The sequence below is a fragment of the Nilaparvata lugens genome, chromosome 4 (assembly GCF_014356525.2).
Source record: "Nilaparvata lugens isolate BPH chromosome 4, ASM1435652v1, whole genome shotgun sequence".
Lineage (NCBI taxonomy): Eukaryota > Metazoa > Arthropoda > Insecta > Hemiptera > Delphacidae > Nilaparvata > Nilaparvata lugens.
Window position 1 is genome coordinate 54842942 of NC_052507.1, and position 22299 is coordinate 54865240.

Sequence of the window (22299 nt, forward strand, 5' to 3'; positions counted from 1 at the left end):
TACACTGTGAGATTCAACGTTAGTAGACAGAGTAATCTGTTGTGTGAGATTCACCTCTTTTAATCGCAAACCATCAGTACGAGCTAGGTTTCATACTTGAATATTGCTGTAATATTGTTCAGTATGTAAATGTTCTTGATTAGTAATTGAAGTTCGAAGCAAATTTCTATTAAGTTCCATGAGCATACATTATAAAAAAATGACAAGGATGGTAATTATGGAAAAATGATCTTATTTACAAAAAGGTATCGATAATAACAACAAAAAGTGGTGTTAGTGAATTTATTTAAAAAAAAATCTGGTGTGGCGCACTCACACAACTTTCCTTGCCGTTATGAAAATTGATCACCTGACGCTAGTGTAATCACGCATCTCAAGTCTACTATTCAAAGATATGAGACAGCTGGTGATAGGTCAATAACGTTGGAGACACACGAGGTCTGCTATCTCTTCGTAGTGAATTATTTAATAGAACCAACTGTTGCCAACAGTTTGCAATTTAATAATCACATTTTCTCGGATTTCAAGCTTATTTTCAATTTTAGGTGGAAATGTTACTGGACATTAGCAAGGAAAGTAAAAACTAGTGGTTCATAAAAAATCAGTCACAATGATGTAGAAGATTTGATGCATTATAATTTTTTTACGTTATTGTGATACATTTTTTTCTATCTACAGACATACATTGTTTGAAACCATCCATGTATGAATCAAACATTTATATAATCATTAACCAGCTTTCTATTAATCTAATAAATTTCTATCAATATACAGAGTGGGTGAAAAGTCCGAGAACGGCTTAATATCTCATACACAAAGGAAATTTGACGGTGGATGTGATTGGGGATCCTACTCATATTGAAAATACTACTTGACTATGAATTCAAAAATCTGGTCCGCCATCTTGGATCCGCCATTTTGAATGCAACATTATTTTTTTTAATAGGAAGGTGGTTATGCGATACATGATTTCAATACGGAATTTCAAGACAATATGAACGACGAAAACCGCGCATCGATATCTCAAACCGTTTCGAAGATATTCACATTATTAATCAATACCTCTTATCTATTTAATTTTCTGATTCGATGGTATTGATTTAGTATTCACTATAATGTGAATATCTTTCAAACGGTTCGAGATGAGGAAGTACGGTTTTCGGCATTCGTTTTGCCTTGAAATTCCGTATTGAAATCATGCATCGCATGACCACCTTCCTATTAAAAAATGAAAGTTGCATTCAAAATGGCGGACCAGATTTTTAAAATCATAGTTAAGTAGTATTTTCAATATGAGTAGGATTCCTAATCACACCCACCATCGAATTACCTTTGTGTATTAAGCCGTTCTCAGGCTTTTTTCTCTCCTTTCTGCTTTGAATAGTATTGATTAATAGTTTTGGATGGTTTTAAATGGTTTTCGCCATTAATTTTTTCTTGAAATTCCGTATCGAAATTATGTATCGCATGACCACCTTCCTATTAAAAAAAACAAAGCTGCATTCAATATGGTGGATCCAAGATGGCGGACCAGATTCTTGAAGTCATAGTAAAGTAGTATTTTCAATTTGAGTAGGATTCCCAATCACACCCACCGTCAAATTACCTTTGTGTATGAGATATTAAGCCGTTCTCGGACTTTTCACCCACTCTCTATATAACACTGTTCTTCTTATCGATAAAACAGGATTTCCACATATTAGTATCTCAGAGTTCGTGTCTGGTTTGGTAAAAATATTGTTCCCATGAGATTTATGGAGTTATCTGTATGTGTTCGGCTGGGCTAGGTGAGAATAATCCCATTAGGACTCATAGTAGTTATTTCACAGATACGGATACTGATACTGATCTGTGGGGATCCAGGTTTAATCTGTGTCAATTTTAAAGTGATCGATGAGGGTGATAACAAGTCATTAATTACTTGACTAATGTCATTATTGATTGATTTTTTAGGTTTGGGACTTGCGCAACATGCGTTCCGCCTTGGCGACGATCAGGGGAGACGCGGGGGTAAACAAGCTGGCAGTGAGTGGGTGGGGCGTGGTGGCCATTCCTTATGACAACAGACAGGTGCGCCTGTTCGACATCAACTGTCCCGGAGCTCAGCGCCTGGCACGGCTGCCTCGCACTAGTCGACAGGTAAACTCATCCAATTCAACCTAACCTAGAAGCTCATTGCACTGAGTATTACTGCATGCTGAATAATGAAATCGTGTTCATCTTCTTCACGTTAATTTCAATAAGCCATTTGAATATTTGTTTTTTTTTTTTCTCAAAAGTATTTTGTTCTCAATATTTCTTATATAATCAGGTAGATAGTTGGAAATTTTGGTCTCAAAAAGACAAAGGATGTCTAGTATCTTCCAGTCACTTTTTGACAAACTATCCAGAGCTGGTATTAGAGGTGTGGATTTGGATTGGTTTATATCTTATCGAGTAAAAAAGTGCAGTTGCCTTGGAGGATGCCAAAAGTGAGATCCTGGAAGTGGTCAGTGGGGCCCTGCAGGGTTCAGTACATGGTTCAGTTTTGTTTCTCATATTTATAAATAACCTTTTCTCAGGTAATTCCGACTCGATTGAATAAAAGCTAGCAATATTATTGCTAGTTATGAGTATTTTCAAGAAAATGCTTGCATTTGAGTCAGCTTTATAACTATAGCTAGAACCAAGATACCTAGAATATTCTAGGTACATTGCTAAAACTAATGACTCGATGCAAGTCACTAGATTCTTGAATGAAAAAGACTAAGAAATTGTCAAAAAACCACTGATTTATTGATAATTAGAAAGACCGGTTTCGGTTATTACACCATTGTCAATCTCTGATAAATTTGACAATTTCTTAGTCTTTTTCATTCAATATGAATAATTACCACAATATCAACTTCTCAACTACACAAAAAGTCACTAGATTCTAGTTCTTATTCAATCGAACCATTTAAAAATCAAGCTTTAGTCTCATTTTCTTCCTTCCTACTTTTGCTCCATGTTCTCAGCATATCTGATTTGAATGGTTTTATTTGAGTTTGATTTCTTAATCAGCAGCTCGTTATTCCTGAACCACACAAACTTGAGTACACCTCTTGATTGAAAATCCTTTGCACGTTTGAATAGCGAATAAAAGTAGGGTGACATCAATTCTTGAACAAAAATTGGTTTGTTAGGTTCTATACCCAGCAGCCCAGTCTTCAGAATCTCAGATGACTTCCGCGCCGACGATAGAAATCCTCTCTTATCCGATTCGTTGTTGAATTTCAATAGGAGAAATAACCTTTGAGTTCCGAGATGGCATTCGGTAGCATCGATTGATTGTGTTTTCATTAAGGGGAAAATCAATACTCTTCAAAATTATTTTAATTATGTTGACTACGTTCTCACTCTCTACACTAGGAATGTTCATAACTTTTATTCCATTATACTGGAGTATTTGGTCATTGTTGATTGCTTGTATATTTATCTTTAATTTATTTCTTTTGACTGTGTTGCTCTCCTTAGTTAACTTATCTATTTTCACACTACAAGTGCTAATACCTTATTTCAATTTAGTTTTTGCATTCATAAGTTCTTTCTTTCAAGGCTGTATAGTATTACGAACTGAAAGATCTTCTATATGGTTGAGATCAAGATTTCTTTCTTTTTCAACCACATCTATATGATACAGGTAAATCTGATTTTTTTATCGGTACTTTCTTCATTTCCTGATTTCATATTTTGATGTACAGGAAGAGAATCAACTGAATTCAAAATTTCACGACTGATGCATTCCCTTCTAAAAGTATGTCTTGTTGCTTCGTAATCATCTAACTTATTCACAAGTTCTTCTGTCTTCAAGATTTTAGGTAGATCATCAATCAGATTCTCACGAATTTAGTTTGGTATTCTTCGTCTAATCTGATCAACTACAATTAACTCTTTCAGGCTTTCGTAATCATTCACTTGTAATCCTTCTATCCATTCATTAAAAACGTTTTTGAGTTCAAAAGCAAAATCTCTCCACGTAGAAGAACTGTCTTTTCTATGATGAGCAAATTTTTGTCGGAATCGCTCCAGACTAAACTTAAATCGTTTGAGCAATAAACTTTTTATATGATCATAGTCGTTTGCAAGTGGATCAGGCTCTCTTGTAATGATATTTACTATTTCTAGTGGCAAGAGTGCCATTAGATACGTGACCCAATCCTCTTTGGTTATATTGTGTCTATTAATTTGTCTTTCAAATAAGGTCAAATAGATGCTTATATCATTATCCATGTTAAATCGTGTCATAAGTTTCAAAAAATCATTATTTCTACTTACTATTGAAATGTCCGCATTATTTCTTCCTGCTTCCAACTCTATTTTTTTCAATACCAATTGCTGCTCAAGTTGTAAAGCAAAAATTCTATCTTCTCGTTCCTTTTCCTTTTCCTCACGTTCTCGTTCTCGTTCCTTTTCCTCATGTAAATCTATAAATTCCCTTTCCTATTCTATAAATCATTATCCTGTTACAAATCAATAGCTTTTATTAGTTTCACACATTCACATTTTCATTTTCTTGATCTATACATTGAGCTTTTCTCGTAAAAAATAACGTGTTTATTTATTCAATTAACGATGTTGCTTCTTGAATTAATCACATGATTACTTTCATATGATGATAACATCATAGGTCAAAATAGAATTACCATCGCTACAATCTCATATCCTACATTACGAAGTTATTCTGACATTCCAAAGTGAATCTTTATTCCAACGTGAATTCCACGTTATACCTGAATTACCTTCCTCTTCACCAATACCAGCAATGCCGGATGGGTTGCGTCATCAACTATATTACTAACTATGTTAGTGGAGAAAGAGGCGTTGCCGATTCTGTGCCTTGTCACTGCCTTCTATAGCGGATAGCTGATACCGGTAGATCTGATGTAATATTAACTGTTAATTTTGTTTAAAATAATCAATTAAACAATTTGTTTAATTTACATTTTATTGGTCAAGAAAATATATTTTTAAATTTTTAAATAATGAATTTTCATAATTGAAATTATGATTAGATAATTATTTTGTTGATGACAGTTTAAAGTGAATCTCCCCATCAACAACACCTTTACAAACATATTTTTTGTACTTTAATTATTTTACTGCATTCTTATGATAATTCTGCCATCAACTAAGTTTCGGGCAGAAACAATGATGCGGGAAAATTACCGTTACCGGACTTGTAATGTAAAGTCTTCAGTCGTACTAATGATTTGATTCAAATTGTTTGCGTTCTACTTTTCAGGGCCACCAACGTATGGTGTCGTCAGTGGCGTGGGCTGACGACAGTGCTGCTGTCCCCGGCATGACCTGCAACTTCTTCTCCTGTGGATTCGACCGCCTCATCCTCGGCTGGTCCATTCAGTCCATCAAAGACTCCAAAGAAGTCTGAGACTAAGGCTAGATATCAAGCACGAGATTTGAAAAAGACATCGGCGACCTGTTTCAAATAAAGTTCACAAGTGTTATGAAACGGCAACAGCTGACTATAACTACAGCTACTGTAAGAGATACAGTAGGTAACTACAGTTACTATGGGATATAGTAACTGCAGTTACTGTATGAGAGACAGTAGGTAACTACAGTTACTATGAGATATAGTAACTGCAGTTACTGTATGAGAGACAGTAGGTAACTTCAGTTACTATACGAGATACATTAACTACAGTTACTGTATGAGAGACAGTTACCTACTACAGTTACTTTAGGAGAGACTGTAACTACAGTTTCTATATAGCAACTGTAACCAGTCACACACTAGACCAGCGAACATGCATAAAGTAGGTATCACATTAGACTCTATATTAAAAGTGAGGAAATTCGACATTGCTATTCCTCACATTCCTATCATGGTGTTTTCTATCTCATGTTATTTCGGGATTTACTCGTATCTATAGCATGTTACGAGAACTTTCAGACCTAAAACACTCCTTTTTATAGTTAACGACTGAAAGTTCTCGTAACATGGTATAGGTACGAGTAAATCCCGAAATAACATGCATGCATGCACCTGTTCCACTTGGAGTGTGTAGACCAGTGGCTTTCTTCGAACAAGAGGTGTCCCATCTGTCGAGTCGACATAGAAACCAACCTTAATAAGGATGTGACCCCCACATATGGTTCTTGACCCCACTACAAGCCCGTATCTTTTCCCCCAGCAAGATAAGAACACATAAAAATGATTCTGCAAAATTTGACTCGACAAATGTTGCAGGAACATTTTTCTCGCTTCAGCAGAACCAGTAAGTGAATTTACCGTAGATGATGACGATGGTCAGCCGATCATGGACTCATTGCCGAATACCGCAAGTCAAAGGAAGGAGTCGTGGTGTTGGTATCGAAAATCATTACCATTTAAACGTATGAGCCGTAGCTCTTCCTGAAAGTCGTCATTCACTACAAAGACCAGTTCAAAGATTGGTCCATAGTCAAACCTGGTACTGAGAAGATCGGGTAAGCTATAACACTGTGAAATGCATCGATGCAGATGACTTCAATTTGTATAAATGTACTATCATATACAATCCTTTACATTTTTATATACTATTAGTTATTTACTATATTACATAATATGCTTTTGTGCAACCGGTCATAGAATATCAGTTCTAAGGAAATTTATTCCTGTTTTCAAAAATGATCCAAAAAAAGAGTTCAAATATTATATTGATTAGTTACGAGGTGTAAAACCAGTCCAAATATGTAGAGCTCTGATAAACTACTTCATAATATTATACTACAAATTTGAATTGGTTTTACACCTCGTAAATAACTAATCAATATATTATTTGAACTCTTTTTACAATACCATTATATTGTATGTATGATTTATGTGCATACAGAAATACGCGTATGTGGAGGCAAACAGTTAAAAACCTAAAACTTGCCTCCTTAGCACAAGTTACACAATACAAATGTTATAAAGATATAGCAACTTGAAATAGATATTAGGTAGATAGAAATGATCATAAATGTTATGAGGAAAACCTGGTACAAAATTCTTCCTTGAAAGGGGATTTCACTCCAGAACGGACACGACATAATTGGACTATAAATTCACTGCGAATGATGAGAATGTAGGTGACATGGTCTCACCTTCTCCAATGCTAAAGCCTTCCCACTCGGTCGGAGTGATCATCTTGTCCGTTCGTCATTAATATTTTTGTCGTTTCTACAATCCAAGTAATAAATTTTACAACCATGATTTTAGTTGAATTGAAGTAATATCGTATTCTAACTCAATGATGACTACTGCCCTCTCTGAAAAAGACATGCCCAACGAATTGAGAACACTGGAAAGTAATGCTGGAATTGGTAAAAATCAATCAGCTCTCAACTGGTGGATTGCAGTGCATGCAATTTATTAGTCAAAACATCTTATTTTTAATTTAGACTTTTCACTGTTTTCAACTCGGGCTCCGTATTACCGGATGGGCATACGATAATTTATTGTTGATGATGAGCATGTTAATTGTCGATGATGGGCATGTTAATTGTCGATCCCGACTTTTATATATAACAGTCGTGATGGCTAAAATAACCTGTATATCCAGTCGAGGTGGAACTTCCACCAATAAAAGTCATACGATTATTATTTAACTTGGAATCACCAGTTGACAAGCCTAATTAGCGATGTTGCCATTCTTCCTAGGATATGGCATTTACTGTGTTTCAACTATTCTACCTAAACAACTTAAAATTAATAACAATGTATATAAAGTATACATGTAGAGCCTCCTGTTCAGGCTGTTGCACGTACTACTGTCAGTTGTTGCCGTTTTACAAGACCTCTGAATTGTTTTGAAAGAGGATCGAGAACTGAACGACTAACTACACAAATTACTAGATTACTGTCTTTCATTATACATGCTGCACTCGTATCCAAAGTGTGCTACTATACCGTACTAACTTATTCTATACTTTAATCAGTTGTTGGAAACATTATTGTTGATTTTTTATAGTTATAACTTTATTTTTATACATTGTGTGGATTGCATATAGGATGTTGATTATTATTGTTGTACTGATTAAGATATTTTCTTTTATTATATTATATAGTGACTGAGAAATAACTCTAAAAATCATCTAGCATTTTATAATTTTGTTATGTTGTATTGCTTTTGTGATGTGTCTATGTGATTAAAGACATTTTACTGGAAATAATACTTCATTTCTATTTAAGACTATCATTAAATTATCCTTTAGAAAAGTGTCAACTTTGAACCAGATACTCATCAGGGAAACTATCAAATAGGATTGTTATCTACATAGCTTTGATAAAGTCATAAAGCCAACAACAAAATTTGGCAACTGAAATTTGGCATTTTTATGCTTCTTGATGCAGGGAAATTGAATATGCAGTCAGATTTGCGAAATTAATATTGTTACCTTTTAAAATATATGGTCATTTGAAAATTTCATGTTTGCAGCTCCATATCTCAGCCTCTACAATAGCTATTGGTGTCAAATTTGGTCTCGAAATTTCTCATATAAAAGCACTATAATTATACATATTACTATGGTCTGAGTTTCTACCAAACCTGAGTTACTATTTTTTGCCCGAAAACCGCTTGATTATCATTTTCGAGAGAAGTAGAAGTGTCTCAAATTCGCTGAATCTTTGCATCATTAGGACCAAGTCACACGAAGCGTTTTTAGACAAGTCGGCAGGGCAGGAAGCTATCCGATTGGTTAATTGTGTTTGTCGCTCGGGAATCAGCTGATAACTAGCCAATCTGAGAGCTTCCTGCCCTGCCGACTCGTCTGAAAACAATTAGTGTGGGTTGGCCCTAAAGATGCAAAGATTCAGCAAATGTGAGATACTTTCAACTATCACAAAAATAATTGAAAAGCCAAACATCAGGCTTTTTTGTAAAAAAATAGTATTATGTTTCATTAGAAGCATGAATCAGGAGATTTGCTAAATTCGCTATCGTTCAGAAGATATGTTCATTGAAAAGTTTCATGTTTGCATATCTCTAACATATGTCTAGCATATCTCTAAGGCGGTCTACACACTGGTGTCGTATACATGATGTCTTCGACAAATCTCATGTCCGAGGCATGTCGCATATGAAACCAACCTGTGTTGTAAAATCAGAACTTACTCACTGCTTGCGACAGATGTTCATGGCATCACCTGTGTATCGGACAGGGGTCGCACGGAACCGGTTAGCCGGTTCCATGCGACACATGTCGCGCGAGACATCACTCCGCGCATGCGCTCCAGCCACTGTCTACTGCCATCACTGAGCACTCTGTCACTGCTCATGCTCAGTCTGTAATACAACCGAAAATCACGAGACATGCGGCAAGCGACAGAGACATGCAAAAGTCATGTATGTCTCATGAAATTTGATAAGACACGACAAGCCTAATTAGCGATGTTGCCATTCTTCCTAGGACATGGCATTTACTGTGTTTCAACTATTCTACCTAAACAACTTAAAATTAATAACAATGTATATAAAGTATACATGTAGAGCCTCCTGTACAGGCTGTTGCACGTACTACTGTCAGTTGTTGCCGTTTTACAAGACCTCTGAATTGTTTTGAAAGAGGATCGAGAACTGAACAACTAACTACACAAATTACTAGATTACTGTCTTTCATTATACATGCTGCACTCGTATCCAAAGTGTGCTACTATACCGTACTAACTTATTCTATACTTTAATCAGTTGTTGGAAACATTATTGTTGATTTTTTATAGTTATAACTTTATTTTTATACATTGTGTGGATTGCATATAGGATGTTGATTATTATTGTTGTACTGATTAAGATATTTTCTTTTATTATATTATATAGTGACTGAGAAATAACTCTAAAAATCATCTAGCATTTTATAATTTTGTTATGTTGTATCTATGTGATTAAAGACATTTTACTGGAAATAATACTTCATTTCTATTTAAGACTATCATTAAATTATCCTTTAGAAAAGTGTCAACTTTGAACCAGATACTCATCAGGGAAACTATCAAATAGGATTGTTATCTACATAGCTTTGATAAAGTCATAAAGCCAACAACAAAATTTGGCAACTGAAATTTGGCATTTTTATGCTTCTTGATGCAGGGAAATTGAATATGCAGTCAGATTTGCGAAATTAATATTGTTACCTTTTAAAATATATGGTCATTTGAAAATTTCATGTTTGCAGCTCCATATCTCAGCCTCTACAATAGCTATTGGTGTCAAATTTGGTCTCGAAATTTCTCATATAAAAGCACTATAATTATACATATTACTATGGTCTGAGTTTCTACCAAACCTGAGTTACTATTTTTTGCCCGAAAACCGCTTGATTATCATTTTCGAGAGAAGTAGAAGTGTCTCAAATTCGCTGAATCTTTGCATCATTAGGACCAAGTCACACGAAGCGTTTTTAGACAAGTCGGCAGGGCAGGAAGCTATCCGATTGGTTAATTGTGTTTGTCGCTCGGGAATCAGCTGATAACTAGCCAATCTGAGAGCTTCCTGCCCTGCCGACTCGTCTGAAAACAATTAGTGTGGGTTGGCCCTAAAGATGCAAAGATTCAGCAAATGTGAGATACTTTCAACTATCACAAAAATAATTGAAAAGCCAAACATCAGGCTTTTTTGTAAAAAAATAGTATTATGTTTCATTAGAAGCATGAATCAGGAGATTTGCTAAATTCGCTATCGTTCAGAAGATATGTTCATTGAAAAGTTTCATGTTTGCATATCTCTAACATATGTCTAGCATATCTCTAAGGCGGTCTACACACTGGTGTCGTATACATGATGTCTTCGACAAATCTCATGTCCGAGGCATGTCGCATATGAAACAACCTGTGTTGTAAAATCAGAACTTACTCACTGCTTGCGACAGATGTCATGGCATCACCTGTGTATCGGACAGGGGTCGCACGGAACCGGTTAGCCGGTTCCATGCGACACATGTCGCGCGAGACATCACTCCGCGCATGCGCTCCAGCCACTGTCTACTGCCATCACTGAGCACTCTGTCACTGCTCATGCTCAGTCTGTAATACAACCGAAAATCACGAGACATGCGGCAAGCGACAGAGACATGCAAAAGTCATGTATGTCTCATGAAATTTGATAAGACACGACACGCGTCTGAAGACGCGTGTTTTGCGATACCAGCGTGTAGCCCGTCTTAATTTAACAGTAGCCAATATCTACTTAGGACTATGGAGATCATCAAAACAATACTTTAGATAGAGTTCAGTCAGGTTTTGTTCTCAGTAATAACACAACTGTTGTAAATAATAATGTAATATATGTTTACAAGTTGGAAGCTAGCTGCTAAGTTAAATAAAATTCAAATATGTTGAATTCAAAATTCAACAAATAAAATCCTAAATATTTCATTCTAATAAATTTCTTCCTAAAACTAAGTGTCAACAATGTTATATGAGATTATAATACAATGAGATGAGATGCAGTTTATTGCGTTCGTATGTATGTCTAAATTGAGGTGTATTTTTCCTGTGGTGGTATTGAATAAAAACATATTACATTTATCCGTATCTATAAAATTGGCTTACAAGTCACTTTGGGTTCCTTTGAGGTGTCACCTGAATAACACCTATACCAGACATGAGCCAGCCAGGTCACAATATATTATCATAAGATTTTAACTTTCCACTCTCCTATTATAACCTCAGAAACAATAATTATTGAGTTCATAATCGTAAAGTTGGAAATTGATTCTTTACTAGGATGAGACTGAAGTTAAAAGATGAATTAACCAATATTATTAATCTATCGATCGTTATATGAAGACAGTTCTTGAGAGAAACATTCTCTAAAATGTTGGTAATATAAGACAAAAAATACTATCACAGGAAAAACACATCCAAAAACCTCGGTCCCCAAGAACTTAATGTAGATTCTCATCCTAACTTACAACATTAGTCAATAATATATTGAGAACCAAATTTCAGTTTAACAACAGTACATAATTTACTCATATTAGTACAATTTATTACATCGTATTGCATAGAGCTCACGCTGAATTAGTAAAGAAGTATTACAAGATAGCAGTACATAGTACCATACATGTAAGTACTGTTGTAAAAATATTTAATACTTATTGGGGGAAAATGGTCCCCATATATTGTCCAGAACTATTTTTCGCTTCCACTAACTCATTTTCCATAAGAGTTGCAAAAAAATAGGTGGAATTACCAAATAGGGGATTAAAATGATAAATTTTCAAGTCAGCGCATATTCTTGGAAACCGAGACTAAAAAAAGCATAAAGTATTTACAATAATATTATTACTGCTAGTAAGGGTAATATTACTTTATTCTATCTATTTCCAATAAATAACAACTAATTACAGCAGTTATAAATACTAATAACAGTGAGTGTCTTTGCTTTTTATCTGACGCACAGATTATAAGATGATAATTTAATATGATTGTTCAATTTACTTTAAACTGTCAGCATTCCTGAATATAAAACCCATGCTTCCCATGCAAACAACGCTGATAGTTTAAAGAGAATCATATCACTGTACGTACATCACACTTGTCAATTGTGTAGCGGTCACTTGCAAAAATCTCCATAGCATTGAAAAAACATAAGAATCACATAACTAAAAAAGCTAAGAAGTATAATGCTGTATTAAGTGGTAAGATCCCCTTGTTAAAACTGTAGAGATGTTTCTGACACCCTTGTATGTTAAAACAAGCTTGTATAAAGCTGAACTACAGAATGGAAGAGTCATTTTCATCTCTACTACATAAGAGTCAAATATTTTGTTTACAACATAACATTTGTAATGCATTTTAAAAATAAATATTTGCAAACAAATATTATGTTGGCTGTAAAAAGCAGACTGGTTTGGTCCGCCTCAGTGACTCTTCTCACAGTGGATTGGCTCAAATCAAGTAAGCATTAAGATTACAGTGTAATAGTTTCATAATAGGTTACAGGATATAACAAGTCATTACCATTATTAATGAAACAGGCCTTAGTATTCTATTATACAGTTGGCCCTAAAAATATCACCTCACTATAGTGAGATCCACTTTAAACTGTCAGCATTGGTTGAATGGGAAGCGTTGATCTAACTCATAAGGAATGCTATACAATATAAACTGAATCTCACTAATAGATGGTTAATCCACCAAAATTACAAAGAAAAGTTAACCAATGATATCTGAAGAAATATCTAAATCAACTTTCCAAAATATCAAGACAACTCGGCTGTAAGGGTATGCCTCTAAAGCCAGTATTTTACTGTTCGGTTCTCCAGAAGTTTTACTGCTGGAAATAGATCCAATTGTAGGAATGGAAGGCGGCTAGACGCACAGTAATTAGTCTGCAGCAGTAAAAAAGAAGGAAAAGTATCAAGGTCATACGGCGTATAGATTGAAGTGGTCCCATTTTTCAGGTAATATTAGATTTGTAACGATTATTTTGCAAGATTTAACCGATTGATGACAGGTATTTTGCTACACAAATTGAGCAGTAAATTAACTGCTCGTGAAAATTCATCAATATTTACCTGATTGACGACAGGTAGCCTATTTTGCTTGGAAACTCATCAAGCAGATTATTATTACTGCCGACTCAAGCAGTGAAGTTCAGCCTGTGGAGTCTTACCCTTAGGCTTATAAAACAAGCGCCTGCTTCAATGATAATGACAATGATTTAACAAAGTAGACTATGAACAAGCACGGTGGCAGACAATGTTGTGATGACGTCATTAATAACAAACATCACTTACTAAATTCAATGACGTAATCATTAGTAACTAATTCAATGACGTCATTAGTAGCAGACAATGTGATTGCGTCATCAAACGGTGACCCCGACCTCTCCGAGTATGTCGGACAGCCGTTGCATGTGTCGCTGGATGGACGAATCAGCTGATTGTGTGCCGTCAGCTGATCGACTGCGCTGGATCAGCTGGAATGCGTTCATGTACTCCAGCTCGCTGAATTCGGCGCCTTTCTCCATCACACGGTTCAGGATCTCCTGATCAAACACCATAAATTAACTTGTTATTGGCACAAAGAAAAAAGAAGTAGATATTGGCAGTGGATTAAAAGGCCTAAATCTCACATTAATAATGGTGTAATAGGATTAACATCTGTCGATCAGCATTAATGTTATTTATAAGGAATGCTGACATTTTCAAGTGAATCTGGCTACAAAAAAAAGTTGTGGTGACACACACTTTCCTCTTTCTCTATTAGTTTTACTGTATCTAATCTATAAAATAAGTTTCAATGTTCAAGTAATCATAAAATCATGGTTCAACAAAAAACTGACAAAGACAACGTAATTGAAATTAAATTAATTTTCACTATAAAATACAGAAAGAAACAAAAAATACAGAGCAGACGAGAAAGCATTGATGCCCGGTTTTTCAGTCGTTCAATAAACAATGCTATAGCTATTGATCCAATAACTTTATGTATTCAATAAATTTTTATTGGTTTCTTAAACATATTTATAGAATCCATAGCTATTGAACGATTTATCTGTTCAATAAATCTGGCAACATGTCATGATCCCAAACTGGCCACTTTCGTAAACAAACTTAGTGCCCCGGTTGCACAAAAGCCGGTTAAATTTTAATCGTGATTAATCCCACGAGAATCAATCAGAGAAGGTATTTCTGATAAGACGGCTTCTCTGAAGTTTCAGATAGTTTGAGGTTTCAGAGAAGCCGTCTTATCAGAAAGACCTTCTCTGATTGGTTCTCGTGAAATTAATCATGATTAAAATTTAACTCGGGCCTTGATGTTATGGTAACCAACCAAATCTTGGTTGATTATTCCATGCTGCTTGTTTTGATGTTAAAAGTTAAAGGTTATTTCCTACGGTACTGACATCTTTTGGCTGTTTCCAAAACAAGATGGCTGACACCAGATAAGGGCTAGCAATGCTAAATATAGTGCAACTTTGAATCTGTTTTATTTTTAAAATACTGGTGACCTACACTAATTTTCATTTAATTTTGTAATTTAATTTTTATAACTTAATTTTTCGATTGCAACCAAAAATTCCATCCATTCCGAAAATTTTAAACATTTATCCATTCCATGAATATTCATAGGCTGGATTTTGGCACTATAGTTTATCGAGAGATTTATGGATTGAATAAAGTTATAGAATGGATAAACCGTTCATGGAACGACTGAGAAACCGGGCATCTAAAACTTGAATACTTTATTGATAAACCCAAGTTCCATTACAGAACAATAATTTTAAAACATCTGTAATAGGCCTAGTATGGAATTGATTAAGAAGGATCATCTGACATTACTGATGTTTAGACAACCGAAACTAGTCTCTAATTGATTCAATGAATGCGTTTGTGACAACATTTACTCTTCTTAGATTGAGTTTCTGACTGTGCAAAGGCTAAAAATAAACTTTCTACTCGTGATATTTTTCAAAGTTTTCCGATTTGTATATCATCAAACTATCGAAATGAAAACGTTTTCTCAGGAAACATTTTTTTCTGATCATTTCTTTTTGAGCGCCTAAAGATTAAATTTTTGGGACAGAACATTTCAAATTCGGTAAGAGATAAATCCATGAGATTTAGAGGATAGATTCTTCATGGTATTGTTGATCTAGTAACTCAATTTTTTTTCTGAAAATATCAATTTTTCGGTAATAGTTATTCAATTTACTAAAAATAACCAAAAATAAATTTTAGTTTAGTTATTTTTGGTAAATTGAATAACTTTTTCAAAACTTGATATTTACAGAAAATTTTTGTTTTACTAGATCAACAATACCATGAAGAATCCATCCTCTCAATCTCATGGATTTATATCTAACCGAATTTGAAATGTTCTGTCCCAAAAATTCAAACTTCAGGCGCTCATATCTCAAAAAGTAATGATCGGGAAAAAAATGTTTTCCTGAGAAAACGTTTTCATTTTGATAGCTTGATGATATACAAATCGAAAAACTTTGAAAAAGATCACGAGTAGAAAGTTTATTTTTAGCCTTTGCACAGCCTTAACAGAGTATGTACTGGAGAAATATTTGCCAGTATGAAGATGAAGTTAATTTAAATTACGAAACTACAATATCCTTAAATTTCTTCTACAGGTGCAGACAGACCTATGCGCTACGAACACGCACATTGCACTTTTCATCAGCAGATGCTATGCTTATACCTGTACGTTTCTTACTGTTTTTATACAAATATAGATATAATAAGAATCGCATCATCCGATAAAAAGTGAAATTCGTGTGTTCGTGACGCAAAGTATTTACGCATTCTAGGATGTCAGAAACACATCTGAATTGACTTTTCTCTCATCCACTATCCAAGCAAATTCAATGCATGGTATGGTGAAAAAGCTGTCAGAAAATTTGGTCCCAAACCACATACTTTAGAACAAGCATTATGATCGTTTCTTCCTGTGTGACAATAATTGTTTCTTAATATGTGAAGCAATGATTGTTTATATTTTATAAACAATTGTGTGTTCGAGTTATCCTTTTTTCAAGAAACCAAAATCTGCCGAAAAAAGTTGAAAAAAACCAAACATATTCCAAGAGAAGAGTGAAAAGAAGAAAGATCTCCTTGAGACTATGATCAATCGTGGCCAATGCTAATGAATAGCAGCATAGAGAAAAGGAAAAGCTAGCATAAGAAGATATCCCACGGTAGGCCTATAGGGCTTTTATGTTTCAAATTTCACTGTTAACTCAAGCCGATGATACTATAGTGAGGTCCACGTTATAATGGCAGTGAAGAAAGATAGCAGAACAACGTTGCCGATCCTCTGTCTTCCTTCTGCAGGCGGTCGTAGGTGGTAGTGCGCCGTACTACCGCCGCGGTAGCGAACTCGGTGTGGCGCGCTCAACCTGAATACATGGCTAGCGATTTTTAAAACTTCGCTACCGCCGCGGTAGCGAGCTTGGTGTGGCGTGCCCTTAACATGTTTCAAATTTCACTGTTAACTCAAGCCGATGATCCTATAGTGAGGTCCACGTTATAATGGCAGTGAAGAAAGATAGCAGAACAACGTTGCCGATCCTCTGTCTTCTCATAGACAGTAGCTGAAACAGGTTTATTGATGTAATATTGAATGTTCATTGTTGTTTAAAATAATCGATTATATTTTATTAAGCAAGAAATTATATTTTTCAATAATTTCATAATAAATTTTCACGAACAAGATTAAATATTTTTTAAATTATTAATTCTACACTGTTAAAAGACGATCTGGCAACAGATCAAAGCGAGAAAGAGATAGCGCTATCCGCTTTGTTGAATGATAGACAAGGATAGCAATACCGTTGCTAATTGAACACTGTCATTATAACGTGGACCTGACTATAGTAGTTATTTTTCGTGAAGCTGTGTGACAATGGTAGTCTCTCATACTGTACCGTTCTTACACTCTCACCCCAAACAAAATAGTAATAATAGACAGTAGTCGACAGTGATCAGCTTGAGTTGACACAAAATCGGCTTGAAACATAAACGACCCATACCATGGGATATCTTCTTATGCTAGCTTTTAGCAGTGTACTCACGTCAGGCGTGAGATAGAATAGCTGGAAGTAGTTGCGCGCGTGGTCGAGCGCAGTCTCGCGTGCGAGCGTGATGTTGGAGAGTGTCTGCTGCAGGATGAAAATGTTGCGGCTCATGCGCCTGATGCACTCCTCGTCGATGCGAGCTGCCAGCTGCGTCGAGCTGGTCAGGATCTTCGCTATCAGGTGACCCAGGCCTTCGAACACGTACTAAAAACCAACACAACAATTGCAATAAACACAAAGTATAGTAGACATATTCAAGTTATATTTTATTCAACTTGGAAATAATAATAGACTTAGTTAATTCAAGTTATAATATATTCAAGTTGGAAATAATAATAGTCGTATTTAATTCAGAGAATAGAGAAAATTATACATCAGCTTGAATAAGTCAAAGCAATATTAGCAAGGCAAACGAGTCAATACAACGCAGTATGAAGTTAGTGCAAGCATTACAATTATCGAGGTTCAATAAGGCTGGCCACGAAAGGTAGGACATGCATAATAAACATGCATGATACACATGACATCATACATTGTTGTGTCATCACAGCGAAATGCTTCCAGCAAAATTTGTTGAATCCTATTTTTGTTGTTTATTTTTCATCGCTGCTCTATTTAAGGTTAAATTATTTTTCTGTAATTAAAATTGGCAATTTTCCAGTGGTTTATTTATTGTTATTGGTTGTTTATTCTACGTTGGAAGCCTCTCGCTGATGACAAAATATGCATGATGAACATATGTGTGTGTGTGTGTGGTGTGTGTGTGGTGTGTGTGTGTGTGTGTGTGTGTGTGTGTGTGTGTGTGTGTGTGTGTGTGTGTGTGTGTGTGTGTGTGTGTGTGTGTGTGTGTGTGTGTGTGTGTGTGTGTGTGTGTGTGTGTGTGTGTGTGTGTGTGTGTGTGTGTGTTATGATGAACATGCATGTACATGCATGTTCTACAGTTAGTGGCCAGCCTTAGTTCATCGCCATTAAACAAGTACAGTGGATATATTCAAGTTATAATACATTCAAGTAGATATGTTCAAGTTAGAAATCATTATAGGAAAAGCATACAACAAGCACAAATAGGTAAAAGCAATAAAATATAAGCATAACAAGCAAGCCAATACAACCATAGAGAAAAGATAGCATAAGAAGATATTCCATGGTACAGATAGTTTATGTTCCAAATTTCAAGCAAATATTTTGATAACTCAAGCTGATTATTGTCGACTACTGTCTATTATTACTGTTTTGGCCGAGTGATAGTGTAAGAACGGCACAGTATGAGAGATTACAAGCGTCACATAGCTTCACGAAACTGCTAGGACTATCGACTTGAGTTAACATTGAAATTTAGAACATTAACGCCCTACACCATGGGATATCTTCTTATGCTATATTTTCTCTATGGTATAATTAATTCATAGTGCTGAGCCACTAATTCAGCCCCCAACATATGCTGAAGTAGATGAAGTTATGAAAAATCTCAAAAATAATAAAGCTCCAGGAGGGGACTCAATACCAGTTACTAAAGTATGGAGGTAAAAGGATGAGAAGAGCCATGCATACCTTGATTTTATGGATTTGGGAACAAGAGACAATGCCTGATGAATGGAAAATTGGAACAATATGTCCTATTTTCAAAAAAGGGGATAAAATGGTGTGCAACAACTTCAGGGGAATAACACTGCTAAGTACTTCATATAAGATTTTCTCTGCATGGCTTTTGAAGCGTCTAGGTGTGTATGTGGAAGAAATAATGGGAGAGCATCAATGTGGTTTCAGACAAGGAAGAAGTACAATCGACCAAATTTTTACCATGAAGCAGATGATGGAAAAATGTTTTGAATACGATACAGATCTACATCTGCTCTTTGTTGATTTCCGCCAGGCATTCGATAGCATCAGGAGAGAGAGAATGATGAGAGTATTACTTGCAAATGGAATACCGAGAAAATTGATAAGTCTCATAAAGCTAACAATGTCCAGCACAACCGCTCAAGTTAAGATAGGTAACAAAACTAGCTGAATGTTCAGTGTTACTACTGGTGTTGGACAAGGCGATGCTCTCTGTGCAACACTATTCAATTTGGTTCTAGAGATGGTGCTCCAGAAACTCGGCACAAGCGGAACTATAATCAACAGAACAAACCAAGTATTAGCTTATGCAGATGATGTTGTCCTAGTCTCAAGAAATCAAAATAGCCTCAAAGAAATGTTTAGCAAAATGAGGGAAGAGGCGAGGGAGATGGGTCTTGAAGTGAACATAAATAAAACTAAATATATGAGAATGTCTGCAAATCAAGCAAGAAGGCAAGTATGTAATCTGGAAATAGCCGATGACTGTGTTATAGAAGGCGTCAGAGAGTTCAAATACCTTGGGGTAACCCTGACAGCAGACAATAAGACCAGTCAAGAAATACACAATCGGATAATGATGGGCAACAGAGCATACTTTGCTAATCAAAAAATATTTAAAAGCAGGCTTATATCCAGAAAAACAAAGGTGAAAATGTTCATGACGCTAGTGAGACCAGTTGTAACCTATGGGGCCGAAACATGGACTATCTTGAACAAAGATGAAAAAGCATTAAGGTCATTTGAAAGAAAAATGTACAGAAGAATCTGGGGACCAATATGTGACGGAGGAGTGTGGAGAGCCAGATTCAATGTTGAGATAGACCAGGCCATTGGAGCAGGAAATATGGTACGTTTCATAAAGGCCAGAAGGATTGAATGGCTTGGACATTTAGCCAGAATGAGTGACGAGAGGATACCATCAAGACTCCTGGAAGAAAAAATGCTTGGGACGAGAAAGAGAGGTCGACCACGGACAAGATGGCTGAACGACGTGATTGGAGACCTCCGGGTGCTGGGCGTGGCAAACTGGCGACGGAGTGCTCAGGATAGAGACGAATGGAGGCGCTATGTTGAGGAGGCCAAAGTCCACCCAGGACTGTAGAGCCGGATAAAGTAAGTAATTAATTCATAATACACTTATTTAATTCTTGTACTTGAAATATATTCTCCTTCAATATAATTCCTCTTTATATAAGGGTGCTAGTGACTCTTTGTATTTGAGTATTCCTTTATTATTAATGTATCTATAAATTTATTAAAACTTACCGACACATAAAAGAATGAGGATTAGGAGACAAACACGTTCATCTCAAAAAACTGTTTCATCTTCTAAATAATAACGTAGATGAGAAATTGGCAAATTGCTGACCCACCTTCGACTTTCTAGCCTGCAGACTGGACGCCATGGCCTCATCTATGGTGCAGAGCACACGACTCAGCTCCAGCACCATGGGGTCGGCATCCTGTGACGTCACACCCCCTCCCACTCCGCCGCCCAACACAACCCCTCCCGACCCACCACCACCACCCATCGGCAGCAGGTAGTAGAAGCACTGCACTCGAACCTGGTCGCAAACAAAACAATACATCAATATTATTTGATCAACAGGATTGTTCTTTCATATTATTGTTAGACAAAACCATGAAGAAAGCTAAGAGATGCCACATGTGGCGTTTTTCAGTTGGCACGACAGGAAGCTCTCCTTTTGGCTGGACAGGAACTCGATACGCCAACCCATCAGCCAATCGGAGAGCGTACTGTCCTATCGTGTCGACTGAAAAAATGCCTCGTGTATCTTGGCCCTTGTGGGATGGGGCACGCTATTCTTGATTGGACTGTTAGTTCAAATCATTTCACGTTCGCCATAGTTCAAGCTATGGGCCGCAAGAGTTTAAACAAATAAGCTCCACAGTCTAAAAAAAGAGGTCTGGATACGCGACCATATTCAGTCTTGTTCAGAAGTTTGTAGAGTGTAACTCACACACTATAGAATGATAGAGACTCTATAGTGAGGTCCACGTTATAATTGCAGTGAAGAAAGATAGGTGATCAACGTTGCCGATTCTCTGTCTTGCCAATGCCTTCTATAGACGGTAGCTGATACAGGTTCATTGATGTAATATTAACTGTTCATTCTCATTTAAAATAATCAATTACATATTATTAAGCAAGAAATGATTGAATAATTTCATAATTAAGATGAAATATTTTAATTAATTATTAATTCTGCATAGTTTTTTTTTCAATATGTGCTGTGCTGAATAATAAGTTGTGTTTTTTCTGGCTCAAAATTTTGTAAAATTACTCAAAAATTTTTTAATTAATGGTGATTTGAGTGTGATATTTTTGTTTTTCATTCTGTTTTCATCCGTCAGAATTTGAAAATCCTAGTTTTCGTTGTTTTTGAGTGAAAATGGACTAAATTTTAGTAAAGTGAAATCATAACCATATTTTGGACTTTTAAAATGTTATCTAAATTTGGGAGAGAAATAGTACAAGGAGTATCCTTAGTTTTTCTCTCCCAATCAGTGCTTCTTTGTGAAAAATATGAATGAATTAATAAATAAATAATAATAAATGATCATTATTCAATTAATAATGATAATTAATAAATAATAAATTAATAATAGTTGAAAGACGATATGGCAACAGTACAAAGCGAAAGAGAGATAGCGCTATCCGCTTTGTTGAATGATAGACAAGGATAGCAATACCATTGCCAATCAAACACTGCCATTATAACGTGGACCTCACTATAGTCATGCTTAATCTCCTGTCTGCAATGGTGTGTACAGACTTGAGCACCACGAACACGCGTATTTCACTTTTCATCAGCTGATGCTACGCTTAATATATCTGTACCTTACTGTTTCTGTACAAATACTGATATAATCAAAGTCTGTGGAACTTAATTTTAAT

General features: G+C 35.7%; 2 protein-coding genes across 8 annotated transcripts in view; one reads left to right on the plus strand and one right to left on the minus strand.

The window, feature by feature from the left end:
- The window catches only part of LOC111052518 (WD repeat-containing protein 37), a 30143-nt gene extending 21965 nt beyond the window's left edge, over nt 1-8178 (plus strand). For 5 of the 7 annotated variants that reach the window (XM_039425883.1, XM_039425886.1, XM_039425884.1 and 2 more), the window contains exons 11-12: nt 1954-2139; nt 5264-8178. In XM_039425883.1, coding sequence (XP_039281817.1) covers nt 1954-2139; nt 5264-5410 — 333 coding nt within the window. In that variant the 3' untranslated portion in view covers nt 5411-8178. The remainder of the gene's footprint in view (nt 1-1953; nt 2140-5263) is intronic. The other 2 variants (XR_005571067.1, XR_005571068.1) reach the window with 1 other exon arrangement.
- Nucleotides 8179-11266: 3088 nt separating this feature from the next.
- The window catches only part of LOC111061636 (exocyst complex component 4), a 53772-nt gene continuing 42739 nt past the window's right edge, over nt 11267-22299 (minus strand). Inside the window, exons 15-17 of the mRNA XM_039425888.1 lie at nt 20753-20944; nt 17535-17741; nt 11267-13997 (exon numbers count right to left, since the gene is read on the minus strand). Coding sequence (XP_039281822.1) covers nt 13818-13997; nt 17535-17741; nt 20753-20944 — 579 coding nt within the window. The 3' untranslated portion in view covers nt 11267-13817. The remainder of the gene's footprint in view (nt 13998-17534; nt 17742-20752; nt 20945-22299) is intronic.